We start from the raw sequence: 23,711 nt of genomic DNA on the forward strand, positions 1-23,711 counted from the left end.
GTCTTCACGGCGGTTCGTGATGCGATGGTTCGGTGTTGTTGCCGGCATGGCGGATGCCCTCTGCTCGACTGGAACTGGTGGGCGCACTGATCTCTGAATGCATCTTCGACTGTTGCACGGAACTGGTTGCGCCGTTGCACGCTGATCTCAGCTCATTTGGTGAGGCAGAATTTGGTTTGTGGCGCCGCTCGCCTCCAGTCCCAACTGAAAAAACATATCAAAACCGCTTCCAATTCAGATTGTTTGGTTAACTTCTTGCTTGTTTAATGCTGTGCCGTTTGCTTCTTCACATCTTTTGCTTTGCGAAAACGATAAAATTTTGGACTTCTCTAGCTAGGTCACATCTCACACGCAAAGAGTCGTCATTGAGCGTAACCTCGAGCTGGGAGGAATTGCGATCGACCATTGCGAGATCGAATCAGGCCAAATGACGAAGATCAATTCAGCCCGGTGCGACGTCTTATGATCCAAACTAAATACAACCCGAGTGACGTACGATCCAGAGAAGAAGAAGAAGATCAAAATACCAAATTAAAGTAGCCTACAGAAGAAGTGAGGAAATCGACAACACAAACACACCGAAGAAGAACGATCACATCTAAGCTGCATGCCACACACCGACACACATGTGGCGCGCGCGGGCGGCTTACGCGCCGGGCGCGGCATCCTTGGCCCGGCTATGCAGGTAGCCGCCGTACTCGCGCGCGTAGTCCTTGACGTGGCTAGCCGTGTCGGCGATCCGGCTGCGCGCGTAGTCCACCCGGTCGGCGCCGACGGGGTGCCTCCCCGTGAAGTAGCGGTACATCCACGTGCCGGCGGCGACGGCGACGACGACGAAGGCGCAGGCGGAGAGCGCGGCCGCGGCGAGCACGAAGAGCGCGACGGCGACGGGCACCCAGATGGGGCTGGTGAGCAGCGCGATCGGCCCCAGGAAGATGAGCGCCACGACGGCGCCGGTGAGCGTGAGCCCGGTCAGGAGCAGGAGGACGGCGCCGGAGACGGCCAGCGTGAGGAAGCCGACCACCTGGGTGGAGTTCGGCGCGTGCGTCTGCACCCGCCGGAGCAGCGTCGTCGACGGCGAGTCCGCCGACGCCGCGGGCGCGTACCCGAGGCGCTGCGCCGCCGTCCGGCCCTCGCCGTGCGCGTGCTGCTGCTGCCGATCTGCCATTCTCGACGTCGATCGACCTAGCTAGGAGGAGAGGATGGCAGCGCTCGCGCGTGATGGGGAAGTGGGCGGAGAGCGAAGGAGTTAAGGTGCGGAGAGGGAGGTGCGCGCGCCGGCACGTGTCTCGGCGACAACCATGCATGCGCGACATGTGTGGGGCGATGACCGAAACCCAACAAACGAAACGAACAGTGGTGGTACTGGTAATAGCGTGCTTTTCACCATGCTCTTCGGATCGATCGGATCCCTTTTTTTCTACCTAGACAAGCGCACACAAGCTGTCTGCTCTTTGTTTATGTCATCAAGAGGGCACGTGTACGTGCCAAGTATGGGATCACCGAGATGAGATCGAGCAGAGCAGGTTATACAATAGTATACTATAAATCAACTTATATACATACATATATAAAACATAAAACGTATTATGTATATAACATGAGAAATTATATATCAATAGTATAGTGTATATTTATAGATAACTATTATATGTATTAGCTATTAAATTAATTATAGATGATTTTAAGATAGGAGTAGGCTCTACTAAACTTGATCTTAGCCAAGCCGGCACAAGTCACCAGCGACAACGAGTGAGATCGAGCTAGTTCCGGGCAGGAATCCGACGGCGCGTGGAGTAGGCGCCTAGGCGGTGTCCAAAGCGGCAACCCGCAACGATTCATCAGCGAAACCGTGCGGGATGAGTTGTGGTGGGCCTTTTAGTTTCAACTAGAAGACGGCTGGGCTGCCTTTCTCCACCAACATGCGGCCCAAGAGATGGTGACAGCTGAAACTTGTGCGGTCGGTGTCACCAAGTTGCGAAGGGAGCCGGCAGGGTGCCATGTTCCCTAGGGATTTCTCTATGTATGAAAACAACGTCACTACTCTGTCATTAGCAAACTGCTAATATATTATCCCATTTGGCACAACTACAATGATTGCAACAGCCAACAGGTACTTGTCATGAACATCAGGTAGTAGAGAAAAACCGGACTTGCCATGATTAATGATAAATAAGCTATCAGACTGCAACAATCAGGTACTAATGTCATGACTAATGATAGTATGTCATCTTTTCATCCCAAAATATAATATGTCGTTGAGTTTTCGCATAACGTTTAACCATTTATTTTATTTCTTTAAAAAAAATATAAATATCTATTATATTATTAAAGAAATAGAAAAAGAAGCCTCCACGTTCGCTCTCATGGCCTAGAAATTCTCACATTAATTGGAGAAAAAGAAAAGGTAGAGTCATATAGAAATACAATTTAGAAATAGTTGAAATTCGAAATTAAAAAATAAGGAATATTAGAAGAGGAGACTAGAGTCCATATAAAAATACAATTAGGAAATAAGTGAAATTTCGAATTAAAAAATAAGGGATACTAAAAGAGGAGACTATAGTCCATATAGAAATACAATTAGAAAATAACTGAAATTCGGAATTAAAAAAAAGGAATATTAGAAGTAGAGGATAGAGTCCATATAGAAATACAATTAGGAAATAACTGAAATTCGGAATTAAAAAATAAGTAATATTAGAAGAGGAGACTAGAGTCCATATAGAAATAAAATTATGACATAACTGGAATTCGGAATTAAAAATAAGGAATATTAGAAGTAGAGGATAGAGTCCATATAGAAATACAATTAGGAAATAACTGAAATTCGGAAATAAAAATAAGGAATAGAGAAATACAATTAGGAAATAATAGATATTCGGAAATAAAAATAAGAAATATTAGAAGTAGAGTATAGAGTCCATATAGAAATACAATTAAGAAAAAAATAGAAATTCGGAATTAAAAATAAGGAATATTAGAAGTAGAGTATAGAGTTCATATAGGAATTTAAAAGTAACTAAAATTTGGAATAAACATAATAAAATTAAAAGTAGAGTTTAGAGTCCGTATAAAAATACAATTTACAAATAACAAAAATTCAAAATTAAGAAAAACATGGGAAGAAGAGTTTAAGGTCAATATAGGATTACAAATATAGGAATACAATTTAGAAGTAACTGAAATTCGAAATTAAAAATTAAAGATTGAAAGATGAGTTTAAAGTCCACATAGAAATACAATTAGAAATAATAAAAATTCAGAAATAAAAATAAATAATATTGGAAGAAGAGCATAGAGTCTATATAGAAATACAATTTACAGAAAATTCGAAATTAAAAAATATATTAAAAGACAAGTCTAGAGTCCATATAGGAATATATATAATTGACAAATAACTAAAATTTGATATTAAAAATAATTAATAACTAACACGTATATAAAATATAATATGAAAATTCAGAAATAAAAATAAATAATATTGGAAGAAGAGCATATAGTCTATATAGAAATACAATTTGCAGGAAATTCGGAATTAAAAAAAAGAAATATTAAAAGACGAGTCTAGAGTCCATATAGGAATATATATAATTTACAAATAACTAAAATTTAATATTAAAAATAATTAATAACTAACATGTATATAAAATATAATATGAATATTACACATTAGTAGTTTTGTAAAGTTATTGCAAAATTTAAAATTATGTTGTTATTGTAATATATTTGAATAATATAATGAGAAAACATATATGCTATTATATGAGAGAAAATATAATGATGCTAGCCGCGAAATCTGCGCGGGCCACCATGCTAGTTATTTATTATTGTTTCCTCGAAAAAAATTATTTATTTTATTGTGACTTGTTTTATCATAAAAAAGTATAATTTTAATTCATTTACATATTTATACTAAATTAAAATAAATTATAAAAAAACAATAACATCATATTAAGACTTAAGGAGTATTATTCTTGCTGTTTAAAGAATAATCGCTATACGCATCATCATGCAACGCTACTACACTACTCCACGCAGGAGGGTTTGAAAACAGACGGAAAGGGAAAAAAAAAGAAGAAAAACAACGGTTTCCCATGCTACCGGGCACATGTTAGTTGGCGTGCCATACACACACAGCAAGAAACGGCGGCGACGTGCTCGCCAGTTAATTCCCGTGCTCTTCCCACCCCCGCACCACCACCACCACCCCCATCACAAACCGCACCGGCGCCGCGAAGCCAAACCGCCAGAGCATTTCCCCCCCGCGCGCGCCGCGCCACGCCACGCCACGCCACGCCACGCCGCGCCACGGTGGTCTAGTAGTACGATCTCCTTCTCCCCGCGCGCCTCGCTCGCTGCCGCTGCTGCCCTGCCCCGTGGAGGCCGCGAGACACGCTCCCGCGGCGAGCGGGCGTCCCCAGGCTGCACAGGCATCCCGCCCCCCCGCGCGCGCGGCGCGCGCGGCGTCCCCGATGCTCGACCACCACCGCACGAGGGCCGGTTTATGGGCGGCCGCGCCCGCTCCATCCTACGCTGGCTCCGTCACCACCGCTCCCGCCGTGTCTCCTCCTCTTCCTTCCATCTGACCACCACCGGTGACGACACCGTCAAGGATCTCCACGACCCGCGGCGAGAGGACGCGGAGGGCGACGGGTGGGAGGAGGTCCACGAGGGCCCCGAGTCCGACCCCGAGGAGTACATTGCGTTGGTGTCGGAGGACGCGGGCACGCACCTGCCGGTGCGCACGTAGCCGCGACGCATGGATCCGAGCAAGAAGGTGGGGATGGCCTTCTCTTCTCTTCTCCCCTGAATGCTTTTCTTGGATACTTGTGGTTTCTTGGATTCCTCTGAACTGTTATTTACTAGTAGTAACTGTTTACTGCATGAATGAATGGTAAATGCTCTACATGGAGTTGCGATCTCTGTTTCATGAGATTGCGTTGTTGCCGGTTAGTGTGGATCTGGTTCCATCTCTCATTTGAACGATATGTTTGCAATCCATGGCATGTTCATTCACATGCTTACATAAGCCAACGCGCGGAATCATTGCTGATGTGATGCTGATATAGTACTTACATGAGTGCTGTCAATTCAGGAATCCAAGATAACCGAGTATGTCAATTCAGGATAACTAAGTATGAATCCAAGATAACCAAGTATGCCAATTCAGGAACCCTTTATTCCAGATAAAGGTAGAGCTTTACGGAAACTAAAGGCATAATTCTGCGGGCAGTAGTTCATATTGGAAAATGGGGCCTACTGCTTTTCTTGTTTCTGTCTCGTTTGGGAAAAACCAAAATTCAGTAACAGCTGCTTCTATTTTGACTTTTCACAATGTACAGATTTATTTCGTTCTTTCAGAAAAAAAAAGGGGGGGGGGGGGGGGGGGGGGGAAGGGCGTACAGATAAGGTTTGTCACTGTGCTTGGAAGAATCAGATTGCAAAATTTATTGATGCTCGGTCACTATCTAATTTACATATCTAATGCAATCTAAATCTGCATGTCTTTAGTACATTTTACAGTAGTCCTAATGCCCTTGAAGTTCCTTTTCTTATCTGTTGCACATCACATTGTTTGTACCCGGGTGTTTTCAAGGCACAAGGTTTCGTTCCCAAGAAATATGTCATCAACCCGTTCATACCACCTAGCATTCAGTACTGTTACTATAGTGAACTTTACCTTCTTCCATTCCAGGAACCTGACTTCTTCACTGAATATGGTGAAGCAAACCGGTATAAAGTCAGTGAAGTCATTGGCAAAGGGAGTTATGGTGTTGTGGCTGCCGCTGTCGACACCCAGACCGGCGAGCGAGTGGCGATCAAGAAGATCAATGATGTTTTCGATCATGTCTCTGATGCCACCCGCATCCTTAGGGAGATTAAGTTGCTCCGGTTGCTGCGTCACCCAGACATAGTTGAGATCAAGCACATAATGCTTCCTCCTTCAAGGAGGGAATTCAGGGACATTTATGTAATCTTTGAGCTAATGGAGTCAGATCTCCATCAGGTAATAAAAGCAAATGATGATCTCACACCAGAGCATCACCAGTTTTTCTTGTATCAGCTGCTCCGGGGAATGAAGTACATTCATGCAGGTAGTAGATTCCATATAGTAGGAAATCGGTAATTTCTTTTGCTTATGTGGTTGACACGCTCACTTTCTGGTTTCTCTTTGCAGCAAGTGTTTTCCATCGGGATCTTAAGCCCAAGAATATTCTAGCCAATGCTGATTGCAAGCTGAAGGTTTGCGATTTCGGCCTTGCCCGAGTGTCATTTAACGATGCCCCATCAGCCATATTCTGGACGGTTAGGCATTTATTAATGTTGAGAAGATATTTCTTAACAATGAACAGCCATATCTTGGCATCTAATGAATTTTCCATGCTTCGTTCTAGGATTATGTGGCAACTAGATGGTATCGTGCCCCAGAGTTGTGTGGCTCCTTTTTTTCAAAGGTAAGGGAATTTCCATTTAACATGGTGATGGCTATATTATTTTTTCTTCCAACATTGTTATATTACTATGATATGTTTGGATCAATGTAGCAACAGTGTTTTGAGAATGTTCTCTTAGACATTGTCGCATTAGGTGATATCTTGATTGATATTTTGTCATTGGCTTTTGCAGTACACCCCTGCAATTGATATTTGGAGTGTAGGATGTATATTTGCAGAGCTGCTTACAGGAAAGCCACTCTTTCCAGGGAAAAATGTTGTGCATCAATTGGATCTCATGACTGATCTACTTGGCACTCCTTCAGCAGAATCCCTTGCTAAGGTATATTCAATCCTTGCAAGCTTGTGCCTTCACTCAAGTGCAATGTATTGACTCCTCACTAGTCTGTGTGTTCACTTCTTTATGCAGAATTCTTCGCAACTATATTTAATATTTAAGCTTGGCATCAGCCTCTGTTTCATATTTCTGTACAAATTTCCTCCAAAATCACTAACAGTGAATCATATAGTTCATATAGTTATTAATGTACTGTTTTGAGTGGTATATTTTCCTGAGCGACTTCATATTGCATTCATAGTGCACAAGGACAGACTCTATTTTCTTCCATGTATTTGTTGTAAAAAAACGAGGTGTAAATTGTAGAAATAATGCATATTGATGTGCTTTACATTCATTTATTGAATGGGTTGCAGATACGGAATGAGAAAGCTCGACGATACCTGAGCAACATGAGGAAAAAGCCTCGGGTTCCTTTTACTAAAAAATTTCCAGGTGTGGATCCTATGGCTCTCCATTTGCTTGAACGCCTTCTTGCTTTTGATCCCAAAGATCGTCCAAGTGCAGAAGAGGTAGGAGTGTTCACAGCCAACTTATGTTGATTGTAAAGACATTCCAGCTTTGAAATGTTGGATACATTGCTATCCTGAATACTGAGATATGGAATTATTATTCAAGGCCCTGACAGACCCCTACTTTAATGGGCTAGCAAACTCTGAACGCGAACCAATAGCACAGCCTATCTCAAAGCTTGAGTTTGAGTTCGAGAAGAGGAAATTGGCCAAAGATGATGTCCGGGAATTAATTTACCGAGAGGTGCCACTGATGAATTCTTTTGTGAATATTACGACAGAGCTGCCACTTGACTCTTTACTGTACTAATATACTTGTTAAATCTCTTTAGATTTTAGAGTATCATCCCCATATGCTGCAAGAATATTTACGCGGGGGAGACCAGATGAGTTTCATGTATCCTAGGTAACTGTATTTCTTTTACGAAGTTGATCACCTGTTGGCATATTTTATGGTAACTAATTCACTGTTCTGTATTGTTGCATCCCACAAACATAAATCAATATGCTGTATTAAATTAGTGACTTATGCTAAATAATCACACAAAAAAAATTGCTACGCGTTAGGTCAAGGACATATTCAAGTGGTAATTCTGATGTCTGTTTATATATGTTGGATCTTGACAGTGGGGTGGATCGCTTCAAGCGTCAATTCGCTCATTTGGAGGAAGGAGTTTCAAAGGGTGAAAAATCCAGTCCACAGCTTCGGCAGAATGCTTCCTTACCAAGGTAATATACAATCACCCCTGAAATATGTCTTTGTATATGTAGTGAGCCAGAAAGCAACTGGAGACGGGGACTGCTAATGCGCGGGTGATCGCTGGGAGCGATCACCCGCACCCCCCTCCCCTATACGTCCCTCTTCTCCCCCTTCCTCCTCCCTTTTTTCTCTTCCCTACTACAGTACACCACAAAATTGTTTTTAAAAAACAAAAGTTAGAAAAATTTATGTAAAGAAATATTATATATAAAAAAATTTGAATTCAAATTCAAATTTGAATCAGGTATATAAACTTTTGACTTATAAACTTTGGATCTATAAACTTTAGGTGTATAAACTTTAGATGTATAGAAATACTATATATAGAAAATATTTGAATTCAAATTCAAATTTAAATCAGATATAATTCAATTCAAATTTGAAACGGGTATATAAACTTTTGACTTATAAACTTTAGGTCTATAAACTTTAGATCTATAAACTTTAGGTCTATAAACTTTAGATGTATAGAAATACTATATATAAAAAATATTTGAATTCAAATTCAAATTTGAATCGGATATATAAACTTTTGACTTATAAACTTTTGGTCTCTAAACTTTAGATGTGTAAACTTGAGGTGTATAAACTTTATGTGCATAAATTTACTAAAATAGGAAAGTAATGCGATGCCAAAAAAGGAAACCAGGTGGAGGGAGGGGGGAACTGATCGCTACCAGTTGGCCCTGGCGATCGATCGCGAATCAGCCTTTCCGACTGGAGACTTCTGAGCTGAATTGTTTGTCTTTTACCAACGTCTTCTTAAGGAAGTTTTTTATTCCAACAAGGCAGGGGCATTGATTAATTAGGCATGTAGCATATGACTAGATGGCATGGTATTGAGTTCAATGTTTTCTGTGCATCTCAGGAGTTCTTTTTTCAGGAATACATATAGGATTTGTGTATCTTTTTATTAAGCCAGGATAGTTAATATGTTACATTTACATGCCTTGAAAAGGAAAAATGATGGGAAGAAGGCAAACAGGAACTAGAAAATGTTAATTCCAAGAGTACAAAATAGTGATGCGCATCTCAGGAGTAATCAGAAGGAAGACCTATAAGTTGAAAATCACTCTTCTGTGCCCTTGGAATTAACATTTTTCTGCGTCTTTTTTCAGGGAAAGAGCAATTGGTAACAAGCATGGAGATGACGAGTACCACGCAAAGCTGAATGTAGGCGAGAAGCCATGCCATGCATCAGTGACAGACGGCATTAGCAAACCGCTCATGAGTGCTCGGAGCTTGTTGAAGAGTGAAAGCATAAGCGCTTCCAAGTGTATTGGTGAAAAACCAAAGCAAGACAGAGATGTAAGTGTAGTATCTCATTCCTGCACCACACATGTCAGGACGGTTCCTGTTTGTCGAGGAAGGAAACAATATATGTTCTAGTCTATCTAATTTTTTATTTACGTAAGATTTAAAATAAAATTTTGACATAAGATAGTCTATTTCTCAGCAGGAGGATTCCCTTACAGAGAGCATGGACGAAACAGCTGATGAGGTCTCAGAAAAGGTTGCTCAACTGAAAACCTGATGATTCCCGTCAAGGTCACAGAATCGATCGGAGTTAGTACAACAGCATGTGTATAGATGCCCTTCCCCAGAAGACGAGAATCCCAGATCAGGACGGTCTTAACCATAATAAAGAGTCTACAACTAATAATACCACAAGTTGTTTTGGTAACCTCTGTTGTACTGTAAATTTTTCCCCCTTCAGTTTTGTGTTTTGACAGCAAACAACTGTCTAACTGACTGGTTAGTTCCTCGTCTTTTCCTCGATGGGACAATCACCGATCGTGTAAAATTTCCTTTCTTTTGATGACAGAATCATACACTGTTTCTATGATATATTCTAAAATTTTGCAGTCAATACAAAGAGATAATACATCCCAGTTTTTACATGTATGGCCGTGTTTAGATTCAAAATTTTTTCTTCAAACTTTCAACTTTTCCGTCACATCAAATGTTTGGACACATGCATAGAGCAGTAAATGTGGAAGGAAAAAAAAATCAATTGCACAGTTTGCATGTAAATCGCGAGACGAACCTTTTGAGCCTAATTACGCCATGATTTGACAATGTGATGATACGGTAAATATTTGCTAATGATGGATTAATTAGGCTTAATAAATTTGTCTTGCAGTTTACATGCGGAATCTGTAATTTGTTTTGTTATTAGTCTACGTTTAATACTTCAAATGTGTGTCCGTATACTTCAAAAAAAAAAAATTAGCACACGAACTAAACACCGGGAATGCTACCTAGCGATCGAGTGCTAGGGGCAATCAGATTCAATTCCCTCCCTCCACCTAGTTTCCTTTTTTGGCACCGCATTACTTTCCTATTTTAGTAAATTTATGCACTTAAAGTTTGTACACCTCAAGTTTACACATCTAAAGTTTAGAGACCCAAAGTTTATAAATCAAAAGTTTATATATCCGATTTAAATTTAAATTTGAATTCAAATATTTTTTTTATATATAGTATTTCTATACGTTTAAAGTTTATACACCTAAAATTTATAGACCCAAAGTTTATAAATCAAAAGTTTATATACCCGATTCAAATTTGAATTTGAAATATATACGATTCAAATTTGAATTTGAATTCAAATATTTTTTATATATAGTATTTAGATACATCTAAAGTTTATACACCTAAAGTTTATAGACCCAAAGTTTATAAGTCAAAAGTTTACATACCCAATTCAAATTTGAATTTGAATTATATCCGATTCAAATTTAAATTTGAATTCAAATATTTTTTATATATAGTATTTCTATACATCTAAAGTTTATACACCTAAAGTTTGTAGACCCAAAGTTTATAAGTCAAAAGTTTACCTACCCGATTCAAATTTGAATTTGAATTCAAATATTAGTTTATTGACCCAAAGTTTATAAGTCAAAAGTTTACATACTCGTTTCAATTCTGAATTTAAATTTAAATATTTATGGTGTAGTAGGAAGAGAAAAAGGGGAGGAGGAAGGGGGGAGAGGAGGGAGCGATCACCCACCCATTAGGTGTACCCACTAAACACAGCCTATCCTATGTTATGTTTGCTAAGTTGTCCCACCACATTGGAGATTTGGAGTTTGAGATGACGGCAAATCGCCAACCACAAAAGTCTCGTTGGCGAGTGACTCGTGGGTCGGCGGCGGAGGAGATGTCACGGGATGCGTGTCGTCGCAAGGATTGGCTCAGTGGCAGGTAGGGGTGGAAACGAGCCGAGCCAAGCCTAGCTCGGCTCGGCTTGCAGTGGCTTGCAACAAACTTGGCTTGGCTTGGCTCGGCTTGGTTAGGAAAACAAGCTAAAACTTGAGCTCGGCTCGGCTCGTTTCCTGGCTCGAGCCAGCTCGAGCTGGCTTGCAAGCCTTCCTGTTGAAATACCTCTTCATATATATTTTATAATTATTAAAAAACAAGAACAAATTATTAACATGTAAAATTAAAATAACTTTATATATTCAAGTCTTCAAAATCTTAATGGTAAATTTGAAGTTGACAAATAATAACGCCATATAAAATGAAATAATCGATATAAACACATAATGGCTTAGGCTTGCGAGCCAAAATAAGCGGCTCGCGAGCTAGCTCGGTTTGGCTCATTTCAGCAACGAGCTGAAAAGGAGGCTTGGGCTTGGCTCGTTTGGCTTACGAGCCGAGCCGAGCCAACCAAGCTCGAGCCAAGCCCGAGCTGAGCTCACGAGCCTGAGCTTTTTTTCCACCCCTAGCGGCAGGTCGCTAATCGCGATCTATCACAGCGTGAAAGTGTGACATAGGTTTGGTGCGGTCCATTAACCTTTGGGTTTTCCACGCGTGGCCCGGGAAAGCCGTTTAAGAGTTTGTTCGTTTTATCCTCTATTTCTAGGCACAATTAGGGCATGTTTGTTTCATAACCATTCCGCCTTTCCAATTTGTTGGAAATGGCAATAATTGACCATTGAATTTTTTTAACCAAAAATTGGCTAGACATTCACTTGCCATTTTTTTACAAAAGTTGGCTAGACATTTACTTGCTTTGCTACCAAAAAGTTGGCTAGATATTCACTTGCTTTGCATGGCCAAATTCTTTGCTACAAATCACACATGACTATATTTTTTTTGCATTTCCAAAATTTTGGCTTGGCTAGGTTTGGCTACTAACCAAACAAATTGCATATTAATAAGTCAGTAATTACTACCATTCTACTAAAAAATAACCCACACTTTTATTTCACTGAAGAATAATGGCATTCACATAAACATACTTGCATGTGGTTCACCTTTAGGCATTGATTGTTCAACTTAAAATTGTCATTATAAAACGAGTAAATAATATTAATCCAAACCAACCAAACGATATCTATCACCTCCCAGATTTAGGAGAATTTATTGAAGAAAGAAAATATTGAACCATTTCACTAACGTGTCATTCCCCCCCTCCCCCACGGGAAATAAAGTGCATCCATGTATAACTCTCAGCACCCTCCCATAAAGCCAACCACTTCAGCCACCTTCTCCTTCACCTTAGCTCTTCTTCCGACCCATCCCTTTCCACCAGGACTTTGTTTTCCTTGCAATCGGTTGATGGAGCCTATGGGAATCTTGAAGTGTTGTTTCTATCTATGATATGTAAAATTTTGCAGTCAATACGAGAGGAGGCGGAGATGTCATGGGACGCACGTGTCTGGTGACAGTATGCATGCACCGTCGCAGGGATTTGCTCGATAAGTGGTGACTAGCTAGTCGAATCCGTCACAATCTATCAAAGGAAGTGGATGTGAATACTAACACGTGGAATAGGTTGGTGCGGCCTATTGACCTTAAGTTTTTTGTGCACTGTCCTTGATTAGGTTCAGGCCCTGCTTGCGGTTGGGATCCTTGTGCGAGCCAACTCCAAACGACCCATGATGGAGAAGGCCATAAGGCCAAAGGCCCACTTGTGTCATGGCAGGAGGGAAGCCGCTTAAATGGGCTTTACGGTTCCCTCCCTTCTCCCCCCCCCCCCCCCCCTCTCTCTCTCTCTCTCTCAATGGGATTTTACACTGAATAGGTACCACGAGTTACTCGTTGATTGGTATCATGTCTAGGCGTTTTTCCCCCATTTCATTTGAAGGCAAGTAGGCAACTTCTAGACACACCACGCCCATAGAAAAAAAATTCTAGGCGCGTCTTGAAACTTTATTTTAGTTTTATGAATAGGTTGAGCAAAATTAATGCATCCAAAAAAGAAGCATAGCCAATATAGCTACCCATAAAAAATGGATAGAATTGAAAAGATATGCATAGCCATTATAGCTACCCCTAAAAAAGGATAGGAACGAAAATATAGATATGCTCAGATGCATCAAATTAATCACTACATCATCTCATTGAAGGATCTTTTTAAGCAAATTAAGTTTATGATATATAGATCCATGTGTGTATAAGTTAAATAATCTCTATTGATTTCTTAAAAGCCATCTTACTTTTATTCCATGGGAACAAATGAAATTTCTCTCTAGATTAATATATATATATATATATATATATATATATATATATATATATATATATATATATATATATATATATATATATATATATATACTCTGTCCGTAAAAAAAATGCAACTCTATCATTCAAATTTTGTGGGAAAAATTCAAATTATATAGTACTACTTTTCCTCTAACTACTCTTATCAAATTTCTCTCCACCTTACCCCAATGGCCCAATCACCCATTATTTTACGAGGGACATCCAAGTCATTTTTCCTACACTACTATTTTACTCCCCTCCGGTTCCATAATTTGATGTTTTAAACAAGGTTGAGGTTAAATTTTATAACTTTGACTAACAATAACTTTATATATATATATATATATATATATATATATATATATATATATATATATATGTCTTACAAATAACTATAATAAAAGTGAAAATGTATTTATTTATTATATATATTATAATAAAAATATAGTCAAAGATATATTTTAGATACCGTATTATTGTCTAAAACGTTAAGAATTATAGAACTAGAGGGAATGTAAAAAAAATGCTGCAATTGCATTGTTTTTCTACTCCTTTTGGGACAAAGGGAGAAGATGCAAATCATTTTTGGTCACACTTCTTCTTCTTCTTTTTTTGGCAATGGCAAGAATTGGCCATTGCCAATTTTTTGTACCAAAAAGTTGGCTAGACATTTGCTTACCTTTTTTTTTTTTTTACCAAAGTTGGCTAGACATTTTCATTTGCTTTGCTACCAAAAGTTGGCTAGACATTCACTTGCTTTGCAATACCATTTATTTTCTACAAATCAAACACATGACTATTTTTTTTGTCATTGCCAAAAATTGGCAATTAAATATTTATAAAATTCAAAACAATATTAATAAGTCAATGATTACAGCTCCACTTAAAAATTTTCACACTTTTATTTCACCAGAGAATAATTGCATTCACATAGACATACTTGTATGTTGTTCACCTTTAGGCACTGATTGTTTTACTTAAAAACTTCATTATAAAATGAGTAAATAATATTAATCCAAGCCAAACAAGATATATCTATCACCTCCCAAGTTTAGGAGAATTAATTGAAGAATGAAAATAGTGAACCATAACGTCAACGGATAATTTCTTACCTAGAAATAAAGTGCATCCACGTATAACTCTCAGCACCCTCCCATAAAACCAACCCCTCCAGCCACCTTCTCCTTCACCAATGCGCCTAGCCGTCTTCCTTAGCTCCTCTTTGGACTCATCCGTTTCCACCAAATCCCCACGTTCCTTGCAATCGATTGATGGAGCCTATGGGAATCCTGAAGTGCCCTTCCAGCTTGAAGCTCTCCGTTGCTGTTCCTGGTCATGCCCTCAACCCCTTCTCTGGTAAGTTCATAATGCAACCAAACACGCGCAAAACATTAATTTCATTTTATCGCCATGTCACCAAAATTGTTGTATGGGTGAATTTTTGCATGTGTATATGCAGATGGCGGTAGTGGTAGTGGGTGCAACAACAATAACACAAGAGAACTGGGCATCCACTTGGACTTGGACCGCCCGTATGCAAGAGAAGAGCTACCGCAGCAAGGTGGCAGCATGGAGGTGCAGAAAGGGGAGAGAGAGGCGGTGTTAGGCACAATAGCTCCAACCATAGGCGGCTTTCTAGGGTGCAATCCAAGCAACTTGATGAATTTTATCGTGTAAATCACACAGTTGATTCCGTAAGCATGTTTCTTTTTTCAATATTTAAAATCACCACAGCCTTTCGAGTTATTAGTTCATTAATATTTGAAATATAGTAGATTAGGAATTAGATCTATATGTGAAGAATGGATTTAGAAACCATTAGATCAAGCAAGTTAAACTTTATCACTAGTATTTTGTACAACCATATGCATGTGCTTGAATTTTTCATCGAATATTTGTTTTGATAGATCACACATTACTACACACTAGTCACCAATATATGTAAAGCAGAGGTTATTATTGTGAATATTATAAATATTAAAAAATAATAATACACCAAATATTGGTTATTTGAATTTTGTTAATATATATAATTTTGTTTTCAAAGTTCTAAGTATTTTTTATTTATAGTTCAAAAGAAATTAGTTGCAATATGATATATAAGGTCCATCCTAAATAAGAAATCTTATGTTATTTTCCATTTTCTTAAGTTGAGAATTTTAAGTTTCTATTCAGTATTGTATTAATCTTTACTCGTATAAAAGGACTCCAATGGATAGCCATATATAACCATTGTAACTTTTAGATATTAAGCTATGAACTTTCTAATATTAGATAACAACTAATCGGATAGCCATATATAAAATTAAATCAAGATGAGTCTTCTCTATATGAAAATGTGAATAACATAAGTCTTCTCTACACGAAAATGTGAATAACATAAGTCCTATCTATATGAGAATTTGAATAACATATTTCATGAAAAATATGCTTTTATTTATTTTAGAAAATAATATGGTATTTTTTTTCCTTTTACCTATAGCAAAGCATGGGTATTTAGCTAGTTTAACAGAGATTCAGAATTGATAAGCATCAAACTGCATATGTTAAGAGATTTCAATTGTAGATTTTTCACGATTTAAAATAATTCAAGACTTTATAAATAACTTATATCAACTTATACTTTGTTTTGAGTCTCTATATATCATTTTTATGATTAGAATTATGAAATTAGAAATTGATAAGGAAGATGTTTATCAATTTATAGCCCCAATTATATCTTTTCAGTAATCTAATAAGAAATTAGAATTAAGCAATATTGAATCGTACATGGTTTGGGAGCCTCGATTATAACTTATACATGATTCTACTCAGTTTTTGAGAGTTATAGCTTTTTCATGATTTAATAATTTTAAAAGTTCACAGTTAATTAATATCGAGTTGTGTTCGCTTTGGAGTCTTAATTATAGCGTGCTTTTCCATAAGTTTGATTGACTGCCATGATAATTCAATCCACCCCACCCAATCACCATTTTTTTTCTAGTTAAGATCAAAGCTCTCTCAAAGTCTCCAATTAAAACAAGTATAGACAGATTTAGTTAACTTCTTATTTTGCAATACAAGGATACAACTGGTGCTTGTCTTTGTGTTGCTACAATGCTATACTAGAGTTCATGATGCTTGCTTGTACTGAATTAAACACAGGTCGAGCAGTTCGTACTTGCCTTGACCGTTTTTTTTTTCAAATAATTAGTAGCTCGATTGTTCATTGTCAATGGAGACCAGTCACTTACGCTCTAGGAAATTAATGGAACATTTTCAGAAAGAAAAGGAGGAGTTGGCAGATCGACTGAATCTTCGGATAAGTCAGGTGGATGCTTGGTTCCGCAACCGCAGGTTAAGGTAATTAGAAGTTTTTTCAATGCTCTCACTAATTAGAATGTTCAGTCATACTCATTCTTTCTTACATATATGCGTAATTCTAGTTCTGGTTTTCTCTTGTTCTGAAGGTTAAGCTTATATCACCTTTAACAAAAAGAGAGATAAATCTCTTTGTTTTTCTTTAACGTGATAAATCTAGATTGAGCCGTGCAATGGTCTAGACTTCCATTCTGAACTCTGAACCTTTTATTTTAAAAACTCGATGTTTGAACCATTGCACAACTCTACGCCGTGTAATCCTTGGATCCTCTACCATAATGTTACTACCTTTACAGTCATTATTATGTGGGTCTCACCTTTCTATTACCCCACATGTCGGTGTCTATACCATTATTGTAGAGGATGTGAACCCAATGATTCCAGTAAGAAAGCCCTTACTAGTTTTCACAAACAGCAGTACAGATCAGTTAGCAGTGTAGAACAAGTTCAGAGTTCATCATCCGCCCCAGTGACTGTTATGCTATTACTAGCAATACCTTTCAGATTAATCTTCACAAACCTACAGTAAGTGTGATGTTGCTACTACCTGCTCAGGTCGAAGCAGAAATCCACGGAGATGGAGTGCGCCTATCTGAAGGAATGCTTCAACAAACTGAAAGAGGAGAACCACCGCCTCCAGCTCCAGGTTGAGCAGCTCAGGTCAACGAGCTTGCAGCTGCAGCTGCAGCTGCAACTCCACAGCGAGCGAGTCGCCACAGCTCCCACTGGACAGCAAGCCGGCACTTCTGCGGCTGCTCGCATCTTCACTTTGCCTTTGTCCGGATACAACCCTTCCAGGGGGACTTGGTTCTCGCCAAATGCACACTGATCATGTGCTCATGCCAAGAACACAAGAGGGATGCTACAAGATTCGTCGCTGTCATGATCAACTGATAAAAAAAAACTGATAAGTCACAGCCATCTTGTAGGACATTGATGAAGAATGAGCTTGGGAAGATTAGCGTCGATGGGAATTGGATACTGTTTACCTTTTTTTTTTCACCGGGCCGGCGTGGCCAAGAATTTAGTGCTTTATTTCTTTTGAAACCTGTCGTTCTTCGTCGTTGATCATGAGGGCTGACTATTGCTAGATCAGCTTCAGTTTAGCCTGTCATTGTTTTTGCTTTGAACAATCATTAGCCAGTCATGTTTTTGTTTTATCTCTCTCTTGACCGACAGATTTTGTGGTTCTGCTTGCCTCGGAAAAGAACAAACATTTTTGGTTAATCTCTGAACAACTGAACGTTCAGTACTACGAGTCAACTTTTATATACTCTGCTGGAGTATCTATACTTTCTATAAAGTTATAACCCACTATCTCTAAAATCTCTAAAGCTTAACATGCAACCATGCCACATCATCACCCACTAACAATAATTACATATTCAACCTCATGCAAGCCTGAAAGAGCATCTGCAATCTATTTAATTCTACAAATTAACATGCAAAGCATATTCAATCATAACCTCTCACATCATTTCCCCAATAGTTTTACAAATCTCTTTATCATTTTTATATTATTTAATATATACTTATCAACATGTTCTACATTAAAGTGCGAATGTCATTTGTTTCATGGTAAATATTGATAAGCCCTAAGATTTGATTATTTTTTTTCTTTTTACTCCTAGCTGAATTGTAACGAAAAAATAATATTGAAAATTACTTAGTAATTCCCGAAGCAAAGCGCGGAGAATCCCCTAGTTACAAAAATCCTCTGTTGAGAGTCGAGACTACAAATGGCCAAAAAAAAAAAGGTCTGCAAGGATCGAATCAGAAGAACACGGAAAAGAGATATGTGCAGTGAACAACTAAAACATTGATTCAGCTCAGTCAAAAAAAAAAACATTGATTCAGCTGTTGTTTTCGCTTAAGTTATTCCATTGGTCCAGCAGTCGGCAACAATCAGATGGTAAGCTCTTCAAATCTACCGCTCTCAGCCAAGGAGTTCCATTGAGCAATGCTAAGTTAGCAGCTGCAACTGCACGAACAGTTCACACATGATCAGAAATGATTTACAGTCATCTAAGAAAAAAGTGAATTACAATTTGTTTAGACTAACCAAGCGTAAGCGTAGGTACATACGTTAGAACATGTGTCGTCCATCCACGGTTCTGCACCATCCGGATCTCTGCCATGTGTAAGATTTTGTACTACCGTTCCTGATCAGTTCATAGTAGCCCAAGAATAATATAGTAGACCAAGGTGATGGGGAGAGCTATTAGCATGCCAAATATGACCCTGAAAGCGATGAAAATGTTGATACATTCAGAATCTTGAAGGCTTGAACAGTTTGCAGTCATGTAATACTTGCAATTTTCAGGGTAACTCTGCTGACTTACAAAGTGCAAAGGATGGTAGCGTGGAGGTTGTATTCCTTAGCGAACACAAATGGCACAATTCCTTGTGGCAGGGCGGCCTAACAAACATTCAGTGCATTCGTAATCAGCGTCTTGATTTGGCTCACCGTTTAAACCCAACCAAAAATACAAGGCAGTTTCAGAGATCATCGAGACATCGACTCACCTGAACAATGGCGATACGCAAGAGCGTGCCTCGGATGCCGACGGCGGCGGACGCGGCGGCCATGATGGCGGGGCCGAAGAAGAAGCGGACGCCCATGCTGGCCGCCGCGACGGAGTAGCCGCAGGCGATGATCTTCGGCTGCGTGGCCATGAACAATCCTGAACGGAAGGTTCAGTTTAGAGATCTGCACTTCTCTGAACCAAATACAGTACTAGAACAGATGGTGATGGAACTGAACTCACCTAAGCTAAACATGGCCATGCCTAACCCTGCATCGGAGAGAATGGAGATTGATTTGGCTACTATGATTGGCATCGTGATGTGGAACCTGCACCAATGCGAAATTGCCCATTACAGCATCAACGCTGAACTGACAAACAATCAGAAATTCTGAATCCAATTTCCAGCGAACTGATCGACCAGGTGAGCTTGCTTTACCGGAACGCGATGAGCGACCAGGTGAGGCCGATGAGGCTGGCGTACGTGTTGGGGTTCCGAATCAGCCGGCGCCAAACCGTAGTGAGGATGAGCCGCAGCATCACGCCGCCCGGCGCGTTCTGCTGCCCTCTCGCCCGCTCCGCGCCCTCTGCGCCGCCGCCCTTCGTCGTCGTAGTCACCGCCGTCGTCTGCTGCTCCGTCTTGGCGCCGGCCTCCAGCTTCGCTAGCTCGTCCTGCCCGCCCACGGCCTTGTTGAAGCTCGCCGCGCGCTCCCCGCCCGTCGCTCCCGGCGGCGGTCGGATCACTGAGGAACATAATGTAAGGTGTTTGTTGGATTGATCAAGAGGAGGTTGGAGACTGACCTCTCGACGAGGCAATGGATGGCGCGTCGGAGGGGACAAGCCGGCGCGTCTCCCGGCCGCTGCGGAACACCGGCAGACCGGTGACCTCCGACGCGGCGGAAGCGCCGGAGCTCCACTCGATCATGTGCGTGTCCTTGAGGTCATTGGTGGGAGCCACGGTCGCGGATGCTCTGGCCCGCGCCGCCGCGTGCTCGTCGAAGCTGGACGGCCTCGGGGTGTGCTGCCTCGACGAAGAGTGCAGCGAGAAGAGGTCCGCGGCGCCGAAGCTGGACGCGCGCAGCGCGCTGTTGGGCGGCTGGTGGCCAGGGATGTCGGCGAGGGTGAAGGTGGAGCCCCTCGGGGTGGCGTTCCGCGACGAGCTGATCGAGTAGATCTCCACGCCGGTCAGGTTCGACGCGCGCGGCGTGGCGGCGGCGGCGGCGGACCGCCTCGACACCGACGAGCGGCACACGACCATGCGCAGCCTCCCGTCGGGCGCCACCTCGGCGTGCGCCTCCGCCTGGCTGCCCTCGAGCGACACCACGTCCGGGTCGACGTGCACGGCGGCGATGGACGCCGCGGTGTCCGGGAACTGCGCCGCGATGAGCACCCGCGCGGCGCGGAACTCGAAGAGGAAGAGCAGGAGCGTGTACCAGACGATGGACTGGAGCACGACGATCTGGACCATGAGGTCGCCGGAGTAAGGGCCGTACATGGAGACGAGGAGCGGGATCCCTATGACGAGCGTGTTGGGGAGGGTGGAGACGGAGAAGAGCGTGATGGAGCAGTCGAGCGGCGGCCACGCCGGGGGGACGAAGCGCGCGGGGAAGCGCGACCACGCGGCGAGCGCGGCGAGGACGAGCACCTTCTGCAGGGTGTCGGCGGCGACGAAGCGGAGGTTCATGGCGTAGGGGTCGCTGGAGGAGATGAAGTGGAAGGAGAGGAGCGGGACGGCGATGACGGCGACGAAGCGGTTGATGCCGGAGCACTGCTCCGGCGTGAGGACGCCCCACCACCGCACGGAGCCGTACGCCACCATCATCGCCACGTACAGCGGCACCACCGCCGACAGCACCATGTACAGCTCGTGCCACGATATCATGGCGGCGGCGGCCGATCGCCGGTCTGGGAGCAGCTGATCGATCGGTTTCCTGCGATGCGATCGAGAGGAGCAGCGTGCGATTAGTGTGTGTTGCTGTTACATGCAGAGAGTGAGTATTGCGGCGCGCGATGCCGCGATGGAATATAGAAGTACGCTGTCCCGGGCTCCCGGCCTCCTGCGCGCTTTGACTGGTTCTCTTCGAGGTATGTCCGTATGTGACACAAATTTTGCTCTGGTGGAGAGCTCCACGGAGCAACTGAACCTCGTGGCACTGCTTCAAAAAAAAAAAAAAAACTCGAGGCACAGATATGGCTACGTAGCCAAATCTAGTAATCTCGAAATAAGTTTATTTTTTTATTCTTTTTTTTCTTTAAATAATTTGTTTTTAGCAATTATTATATCGAAGTTTATAAAAGTATGACATAATTAATTGTATTGTATGTAGATGAAGAAATTAATAATTATATTGAAATTTGATAAATTAGATGTATTATAGGTTTTTATTAGTACGTGCGGGATAGATGAAAATGAAATTTATTTTAAGGCTGTGTTTAGTTTACACTTAAGTTTAGAAGTTTGGTTGAAATTGGTACGATGTGATAGAAAAGTTACGTGTGTATAAAAGGTTTGATGTGATGGAAAGTTAAAAGTTTAAAAAAAAAACTTTAAAACTAAACAAGGCCTAAGACGGAGGGATTGGCAGTAGACACGGCTAGTGTACACATTTTGCAATGAATTTTTCCGAAGAAAAACCACTGTAGATGTGTCAGTCCAGTCGTCTGTAGATGGTCTAGTGGCCGTTATGTGTGCTGTCACGTCAGGCCGGCGGGGTGCACCTCGAAATGCCGTGCAATTTTGGATGGACTCATGGCATGCGAGGCATTGTCAGTGTGGCTGGTACAGCCCGTGCAGATGCAGCTGATCCGATGGCCTCGCAGGCTGGCAGGCTCTTTTCAGGCAGCAGTGCAGCACCGGCCTAGTATGCAGTCTCCAAATCCCACGAGGCCGCGAGAAGGCAGCCCGCAAACTCGGCCCATACAAATGCTGAACTAGTTATCGGCCCAAGAGCAGTAAAACGCTTCTTTCAGAGCTTCCGGCCCAGGAGCCTCAAATCTCACCTCAGACTCAAACATGAATTGGGTCGCGCTACCAACTGCGCTTTGCTCTACTTACTCCTATCAAAGCAAGACCCTCACTTTGGCATCGCAGATTTGCGGCGTCACATGGCTGCCGCGGCTTCTCTCCGTTGTGTCGCACACGAAGAGTGCCGCTCCGTACTTTCTACTTGCAGTAGAAATCAATCTGATCCGTAGATCTAGTTATATCCAAAGGCTCAGATCTTTTTATACTCCACCTCAATTTATAGTAGTAGAAGTGTGGAGGGGCATTATTGTCCAAAGAAAAATAAGCGCTCATGGGTAAAATAGTACTTTCATCTTTTTCTTTTAACCCTGCCCCCCTCTACATTGCCGGCCGCTCGCCCTCCCCTCAATCAACCGGCGTCGCGCCGCCGCCTCGCTTCCGCCGCCACCGCCACTGCCTCTGCCGCTTCACTTCTCGTCTGGACGACGTCGGCCTCCTCCCCCAATCGCAGCCGCTGCCGCTCGCTTCTCCTCTGGAGTCTGGACAAACTCCTCGTTCCCACATGTCCCCATCGTTCCCCGTCCCTGCTGCCTCCTCTCGTCCCCGATCCCAGTCCCCAGAGGCGTCAATCGGAAGGAGCTCGAGGGCGGCGCCGACTCCGCGTGCAAGACCTGCACGATCCACCAGCGCCCAAGCTTCGTCCTCTCAGTCTCCTGCGCCGTTCGTCCTTCCGTCCCCGCCATCGCTGCCTCAGGTCATCCCTGCCGTGGCCGAGCGGCGGTGGATGGGCAAAATGACGGCAGATCCGCGACTAGATGCCGGTGAGGAGGTTGCGGATCAGCCTTCTTTCATCCCATCACACAGGAGGTAACGACGTAACGTCCTGTTCTTTCATTTACTCTCATGCAGATCAGTTTTTGCCCCATTCCGTGTTGAATGGTGTGGTTGAATGAGAAAACTGAATTAATTCTGTTTCTGATCTTTTATGCCCTTGTTTTGTTCTCAATTATCAGAAATTAGAGGCAAACCAGATGCAAAGCGAGGTCCAAGGAGTGCAAAGCAAGGTCCAAAGGAGTGCTGTCCCATATTACCTTTGTGCGTTCTTTGATGTTGGCTTGAAATCTGGGATAAAGTTGTAATCTTTGTACATAAGTTGGGACCTTGAATTATATTGTGCAATTTTAAAAGTCATGATTTTATCTGACTTCAACCGTGCTTTACATGCTTGCTCATGCCTTCTTTGATGTTTGGCTCGTAATTGGGATAAAATTGTACTTTATAAGTCAAGGGGCATC

At 41.8% G+C, this 23,711-nt stretch overlaps 6 protein-coding genes across 7 annotated transcripts; 4 read left to right on the forward strand and 2 right to left on the reverse strand.

Moving 5' to 3' along the window:
• Positions 1-228: 228 nt before the first annotated feature.
• On the reverse strand, positions 229-1,230 carry LOC127774704 (oleosin G-like). Its single transcript, XM_052300988.1, has one exon. The coding sequence runs from the start codon at positions 1,166-1,168 to the stop codon at positions 647-649; it is 522 nt and encodes a 173-aa protein (XP_052156948.1). The 5' UTR covers positions 1,169-1,230; the 3' UTR covers positions 229-646.
• Positions 1,231-4,111: 2,881 nt separating this feature from the next.
• Positions 4,112-4,753, forward strand: LOC127774300 (uncharacterized). Its single transcript, XM_052300529.1, has one exon. It carries the CDS (start codon positions 4,112-4,114, stop codon positions 4,751-4,753), a length of 642 nt encoding a protein of 213 aa, XP_052156489.1.
• On the forward strand, positions 4,536-9,985 carry LOC127774776 (mitogen-activated protein kinase 17). The gene is made up of 11 exons (XM_052301068.1): positions 4,536-4,780; positions 5,699-6,098; positions 6,182-6,309; positions 6,399-6,458; positions 6,631-6,780; positions 7,152-7,307; positions 7,414-7,551; positions 7,640-7,713; positions 7,935-8,036; positions 9,186-9,375; positions 9,524-9,985. Exons 1-11 carry the CDS (start codon positions 4,763-4,765, stop codon positions 9,599-9,601), a joined length of 1,494 nt encoding a protein of 497 aa, XP_052157028.1. The 5' UTR covers positions 4,536-4,762; the 3' UTR covers positions 9,602-9,985.
• Positions 9,986-14,837: 4,852 nt separating this feature from the next.
• LOC127774301 (homeobox-leucine zipper protein HOX3-like) lies at positions 14,838-17,755 on the forward strand. Its single transcript, XM_052300530.1, has 4 exons — positions 14,838-14,922; positions 15,026-15,141; positions 16,829-16,908; positions 17,482-17,755. Exons 1-4 carry the CDS (start codon positions 14,838-14,840, stop codon positions 17,753-17,755), a joined length of 555 nt encoding a protein of 184 aa, XP_052156490.1.
• Positions 17,756-18,499: 744 nt separating this feature from the next.
• Positions 18,500-21,516, reverse strand: LOC127773008 (probable auxin efflux carrier component 3b). 2 transcript variants are annotated; one of them, XM_052299018.1, is made up of 7 exons: positions 20,253-21,516; positions 19,891-20,194; positions 19,695-19,780; positions 19,453-19,610; positions 19,269-19,345; positions 19,012-19,167; positions 18,500-18,907 (listed from the first exon to the last, which is right to left on the reverse strand). In XM_052299018.1, the coding sequence occupies exons 1-6, from the start codon at positions 21,331-21,333 to the stop codon at positions 19,098-19,100; spliced, it is 1,776 nt and encodes a 591-aa protein (XP_052154978.1). In that variant the 5' UTR covers positions 21,334-21,516; the 3' UTR covers positions 18,500-18,907; positions 19,012-19,097. The 2 variants fall into 2 exon arrangements, with proteins under 2 accessions (XP_052154978.1, XP_052154979.1); XM_052299019.1 differs by having other exon boundaries at positions 18,989-19,167.
• Positions 21,517-22,747: 1,231 nt separating this feature from the next.
• LOC127773223 (vegetative cell wall protein gp1-like) lies at positions 22,748-23,287 on the forward strand. The gene has a single exon (XM_052299249.1). It carries the CDS (start codon positions 22,748-22,750, stop codon positions 23,285-23,287), a length of 540 nt encoding a protein of 179 aa, XP_052155209.1.
• The last annotated feature ends 424 nt before the right edge of the window (positions 23,288-23,711 follow it).

The sequence above is a fragment of the Oryza glaberrima genome, chromosome 5, assembly GCF_000147395.1.
Source record: "Oryza glaberrima chromosome 5, OglaRS2, whole genome shotgun sequence".
Taxonomy (NCBI): Eukaryota; Viridiplantae; Streptophyta; class Magnoliopsida; order Poales; family Poaceae; genus Oryza; species Oryza glaberrima.

What these genes read in the sequence shown, in the direction of transcription:
- LOC127774300 (XM_052300529.1), top strand. Translation starts at nt 4,112, where the DNA reads ATGTTAGTTGGCGTGCCATACACACACAGCAAGAAACGGCGGCGACGT.
- LOC127774776 (XM_052301068.1), top strand. An exon ending in ATGAGTTTCATGTATCCTAG is followed by an intron (nt 7,714 to 7,934) that starts GTAACTGTATTT and finishes GGATCTTGACAG; the next exon opens with TGGGGTGGATCGCTTCAAGC. An exon ending in AACCAAAGCAAGACAGAGAT is followed by an intron (nt 9,376 to 9,523) that starts GTAAGTGTAGTA and finishes TCTATTTCTCAG; the next exon opens with CAGGAGGATTCCCTTACAGA.
- LOC127774301 (XM_052300530.1), top strand. Translation starts at nt 14,838, where the DNA reads ATGGAGCCTATGGGAATCCTGAAGTGCCCTTCCAGCTTGAAGCTCTCC. An exon ending in AGCAAGGTGGCAGCATGGAG is followed by an intron (nt 15,142 to 16,828) that starts GTGCAGAAAGGG and finishes GAACATTTTCAG; the next exon opens with AAAGAAAAGGAGGAGTTGGC. An exon ending in TTCCGCAACCGCAGGTTAAG is followed by an intron (nt 16,909 to 17,481) that starts GTAATTAGAAGT and finishes CTACCTGCTCAG; the next exon opens with GTCGAAGCAGAAATCCACGG.
- LOC127773008 (XM_052299018.1), bottom strand. Translation starts at nt 21,333, where the DNA reads ATGATATCGTGGCACGAGCTGTACATGGTGCTGTCGGCGGTGGTGCCG. An exon ending in ATCCATTGCCTCGTCGAGAG is followed by an intron (nt 20,195 to 20,252) that starts GTCAGTCTCCAA and finishes TATGTTCCTCAG; the next exon opens with TGATCCGACCGCCGCCGGGA. An exon ending in TGCGTATCGCCATTGTTCAG is followed by an intron (nt 19,346 to 19,452) that starts GTGAGTCGATGT and finishes AATGTTTGTTAG; the next exon opens with GCCGCCCTGCCACAAGGAAT.
- LOC127774704 (XM_052300988.1), bottom strand. Translation starts at nt 1,168, where the DNA reads ATGGCAGATCGGCAGCAGCAGCACGCGCACGGCGAGGGCCGGACGGCG.
- LOC127773223 (XM_052299249.1), top strand. Translation starts at nt 22,748, where the DNA reads ATGGGTAAAATAGTACTTTCATCTTTTTCTTTTAACCCTGCCCCCCTC.